At 42.5% G+C, this 5,309-nt stretch overlaps 1 protein-coding gene across 1 annotated transcript; it reads left to right on the top strand.

Annotated features, from left to right (window-relative positions):
* Window positions 1-429: 429 nt before the first annotated feature.
* On the top strand, window positions 430-3,749 carry LOC103509461 (putative cysteine proteinase CG12163). Its single transcript, XM_026823798.1, has 3 exons — window positions 430-445; window positions 2,038-2,136; window positions 3,308-3,749. Exons 2-3 carry the CDS (start codon window positions 2,081-2,083, stop codon window positions 3,621-3,623), a joined length of 372 nt encoding a protein of 123 aa, XP_026679599.1. The 5' UTR covers window positions 430-445; window positions 2,038-2,080; the 3' UTR covers window positions 3,624-3,749.
* Window positions 3,750-5,309: the final 1,560 nt, after the last annotated feature.

Below are 5,309 nucleotides of genomic sequence, written 5' to 3' on the forward strand. Positions count from 1 at the left end.
ATATACTCTTTATACTGCTCAGAGTGCTCAGTCAGCTCAGTGCTCACATAGGACTATAGAGTCCCTTAATACCTCGGCTAGATTGAAACCACGCCCTCCTGATCACCGGGTGAGTATCTTGACCACAGCATCAAAGAGGCCCTGCTTCTTTGGTGTTGTGGTATTTAGGGGGTGGGGGTGAGGAGGCCCGGGGCCCACCCCCGGGCTTCAATTTTGCTCCTTTACTATGGGGTGGAATCCGAAAATTTGGAGCATTCCCCCCCAGATCGGAAGCCCCGATACACTAGAGAGTGCTAGAGATAAAATATTTCGTCTCTAGTCGCTATCAATCATCGAGTCCTAAGATAATCAAATCGCCTGTATAGCTGTAACGTGATATTTCTAGTCAGTGCGCTTCTAAAATTTAATTACGCGTATTTTGTCGTGTGGAATTTGAATTAAATCGGTAAGAATCCTGGACTCAAATCAGACAGATGCCCATTTTAATTTTATCTGAACTGTAAAGGTAGAAACACACTACCCCCACATCGTATGAGCTCACGTGACGTAAGGGCAGTGTGTTTCTATTTCTACCTTCACAATTGGTGATTCTCATGATTTTTTTTTATTATCTCAGAAAAAACTATAAAAATTAAAAAAAATATTGAGACTAAAACGAAGAAATGTACCTACCTACCTAGGTACCTATGTCTAGTATTTCATTATTTCTAGTAGGTACCTATAGGTATTTCTTAATGATTCCTAGGATTTCAGTGCACACAGCAGTGCGGTAGGCCAAGTTCCGCAATGGCTGGGTTATATTTTACGCAAAGCCAGTGCAGTCCACCTACGGATGCCAGTCCAGTTAGTTGACCAGAATCAGTTGGATTTGTTGCTGAACAGAAGTGCATTTTGTCTAACCATACTGGAATGGTGGCCATGCCAGTTCAGTCGGTCAATTCCAACTGGATTTGTTGCTGTACCTACAGATGAAGTGTATTTTGTCCAAATGGACTGGAAATGTTACTGGACGCCAGTGGGGTTAACAAGGCCAGTATTATGTTAAGGCGGTCTCTTCCTGATCCCTTATGTGCCGCGTTCATTTTAGTTTAGGACTATTGCACTACAGAACTAACAAGGCCAGTAACTGGACTGCCTGATGGTCTCGTATAATCCAGCCATTAATCACTACTTCTTTCATTGACCCATCATTTTCGTGAGGTGGTCGTGAACTTGGCCCTTTTTTCCAACGGTTGTTTTTTTTCAATTTCTGGTGGGAGTGTGGGAGGTGCCACATTGCTCAGCACTGACCATTATCCTATGCACTCTTAGGCCAGCCACTCACTATCAGGTAGACCTGACAGACGGACCTTTTCAGCCATACCTGTCAGGTCTACCTGATAGTGTGTGTGCTCCTCAGGTACGGCTGAAAAGGTCCGCTTGTCAGGTCTACCTGATACCTGATGAGCACACACACTATCAGGTAGACCTCACAGGCGGCCCTGATCAGACGTACCTGTCAGGTCTACCTGATAGTGAGTAGCTGGCCTTTGCTCATGAGATCTGCCTGAGAGTTTCTGGTTTCCTGTGATAAGCACACACACACACACACTATCAGGTATCGTAGACCTCACAGGCGACCCTGATCAGACGTACCTGTCAGGTCTACCTGATAGTGAGTAGCTGGCCTTTGCTCATGAGATCTGCCTGAGAGTTTCTGGTTTCCTGTGTTTGTTTAGTAATGTGTTAATGAGGCTTTCAAACAAAGACGCAGAAAGAGTTATCATGGAATTCTGATATTTCTGATTGTGAGTTATTTATGCTGGAGTTAATGGAGTTTTAGTCTGTCAGAGTATCGCGGTCCAGTAGGATTGTTTCATTGTTTTTGTTAGAGCTCTTGTTTTTATTTCTCTTACATCTCGAGTGTTTGTTTTCTTCCTTATCCTATTTCGGAGTTTATCTCATCTTTTTTCAGGCGTGTTTGTTTGTTTGTTTATTTACGGAAGAATCTAAATACAATGAATAGCTTTCTGTTTTGCGTCCTTGCCGTTTTCTCAGGCGTGTTTGTTTGTTTGTTTATTTACGGAAGAATCTAAATACAATGAATAGCTTTCTGTTTTGCGTCCTTGCCGTTTTTGCGATTATGAACTGTCAGCGGTAAGTTTTTAGCAAGTGGGATGAAGGATAGCTATGGCTTGTGTCTGATGTCTATGGATGGGTGACCTTTAGGTTGTCCTGGACCAGGCTGAGTAATGAGTTATTAGTAGAAAATCACCATGTAAAGTAGGTGTAATATAACCATCTCCTATTCCGTGGCTTTTATACACCAGGCCTGTCAGAAGACTAGATCCAATGGAACTGCGCTGTAGCCTTATCAGAGGATAAGGCCTGGCATTGTAGGCTCATGTTAAAATATTTGTTACTTCTGACCATACTCGGGAACTCTTTTGAGACCATTATGAAATATGGTACCTATCAGTTGAATCGAACTCGATTACTAGACTAATTAGGCAAATTGACTCCAGTAATCAATTAGCATTTAAAGTTATCAAATCTATTAAGTAGGTACCTACTAGGTACCTACTTACGTAAAATGTAGATTGTAGAGCCCATTAACGCTATGCGGGGGCCAATACCATCACATGATCAGAGTGATGTATTATCACGAGGGCCAAACATGGGAGGCACGGCATGTTGAGGGGTCAAACCTACATGGGAGTCAAACCTATACTCCACGGGGGTCAAACCTATACTAAACTTGACCCTCGCCTACCCCCAGCCCCCACGTGATACCAGAGTGCTACAAGAAGCACTATTTACCTAATAGCACTATTTAGGGGACCTTCTGCACGGCAAGCAGGGAACTCTTCGGGCATAGTCTCCGTATTGCGTAACTATCAGGTAGACCTGACAGGTAGGTACAGCTGAAAAGGTCCGTCTGTCAGGTATACCTGATAGTTATTGGCTGGCCTTACTGACTCAAACATTTCAACATGAACCTATAAACCCGGGGCAACCGGCCGGGGTTAGTGAATTAACACAGGACATAAACTCCCATTTCCATTGCTTTTTAGTCTCTGCTGTTTCCACTTCTCCTGAGCCTCTGTTCTCATCTGTTTCAGCCTCGTCATGGCCGAAGATGCCTCAGCCGAGGCCACCCTCGGAGTGGCTGGCCTTACTGACTCAAACATTTCAACATGAACCTATAAAAACCCGGGGCCACCGGCCGGGGTTAGTGACTTAACACAGGACATAAACTCCCATTTCCATTGCTTTTTAGCCTCTGCTGTTTCCACTTCTCCTGAGCCTCTGTTCTCATCTGTTTCAGCCTCGTCATGGCCGAAGATGCCTCAGCCGAGGCCACCCTCGCCCTGTTCGGTCAAATGAAATCCAACAACGAGCTCAAAACGGAAAACCCCGAACATCTTAAGCAATTTGAAAAATTCATCCGGGACTTCAGCAAGTCCTACCCCACCAAGGAAGAAGTGGCCAAGCGGTTTGCCGTATTCGAGGATAATTTGAAACTTATTGAGGATCTCAATAAGGGCGAGCATGGTACAGCAACGTACGGAATCAACCACTTGTCCGACCTGACGAGAGAGGAGATGAAGTCCAGACTCGGACTAAATCTGAGCAAGCATTGAGGAGTGACACTGAACCGAATTCGTTTTAGAGGAAACACTACATTACTCGGTAACTGTTCAGAAGCCACGACAATGACAAAAGAAAAGCCCCTTTTTGTGTTCAACCTAACCCTATAATAACACTGGTCACTGCTCATTTGTGTTTTCCATTGACGTGACTTTTGAACAAGCACCTACTCACAATTCTTATTTTTAGAGGAAAAACAGAACACAACTTCAGAGGAAACATTCAAATCTTACCGAGCACATAATGCCGATTGCACTGAACCGAATTCGTTTTAGAGGAAACATTACATTACTCGGTAACTGTTCAGAAGCCACGACAATGACAAAAGAAAAGCCCCTTTTTGTGTTTAACCTAACCCTATAATAACACTGCTCATTTGTGTTTGCCTTTGACGTGACTTTTGAACAAGTACCTACTCACAATTCTTATTTTTAGAGGAAAAACAGAACACAACTTCAGAGGAAACATTCAAATCTTACCGAGCACATAATGCCGATTCGGCGTCGATCTTTGCTTACGACGACGAATTCTTAAGTGCCGAATTCGACGTCGAATCACCTATTATTTTTTATTTAAAAATGCAAACTTTGACGCTTTTTTTAACTTTCTCTTATGTATATTAGGTTCCTAAATACTAATCAAACTGTTTTGACTTGGCGCTGAGCGGTATCACATATGTGATTCATCTTGAAATAGTATGTGACGTGACGGGAGGGAGAAAGGAAGGGAATGAAAAGAGGTAACTTTAGTAAAGTTTAATAGTTACCTACTTTACTAGTAATTACCTACTCATATGTCATATGGAGGCTGTATTGAATTTCAAAGCAGCTATACTCGTATACAGTGTGTCCAGTTTTAATGTGCGCCATAGGAAAAATACATGTAAAAACAGTTTTTCTTGTCTCAAAAGTCCCCATTAAGTATATCTAATTGGTAGGTAATTATAATTAGCGATAACACTTTGTCTAACAGTCACCAAGAAGGCCACCATACAGAGTCCAAACTGTGATGTACGGGGGGGGGAGGGATGCTCCAAATTTGCTCGGGAAAAGAGCGAATATGAAGAACGACCAAAATACCAAATGGGTTAATTGTAAACATAACCTTTGTACGTTGGCCAAATGGTTCAACCAATGTCATGACCACAATGTCATGACTCATGACCTTTAGGAACTTCTGATGGAAGCGATCCAATGAAGAATCTTCCGTCAGAACTTCCGTTTATACGTACTATCTATGTATGTAGGTATTTGTAGTATAGTAGTAAGATTGTAGTATAGTAGTAAGATTCTAACTGAGAATATCTAGTTTTAATATCTGATTGCCTGCCTCGGTGGTGTAGTGGTCAAGGCGCTCGCCTGGTAAACAGGAGGGCGTGGGTTCAATCCCAGCCGAGGTGTGGAATTTTAAGCTAACTAGGCTGGCTGTAGTAAGATTCTAACTGAGAATATCTAGTTTTAATATCTGTACTTGGCTTAGATTTTATCTAACAAGTTCAAGATTAGTAGATAACAAATAAACAATCAAGATAATATGGAAAAAATTAGAAAGATTTTTCTTACGGTTTTGATTCCCGTCCGAGGCGAACTTTATCTCAAACAGATGGTTCGTTCTCGGAACGGCTGGCTTTCTCCTATCCTGTCCTCCTTCTCTCTTCGATTTCGGGACGATAAGACCTT

This window comes from Diaphorina citri, unplaced genomic scaffold (genome assembly GCF_000475195.1).
Source record: "Diaphorina citri unplaced genomic scaffold, Diaci psyllid genome assembly version 1.1 scaffold500, whole genome shotgun sequence".
NCBI classification, from domain to species: domain Eukaryota; kingdom Metazoa; phylum Arthropoda; class Insecta; order Hemiptera; family Psyllidae; genus Diaphorina; species Diaphorina citri.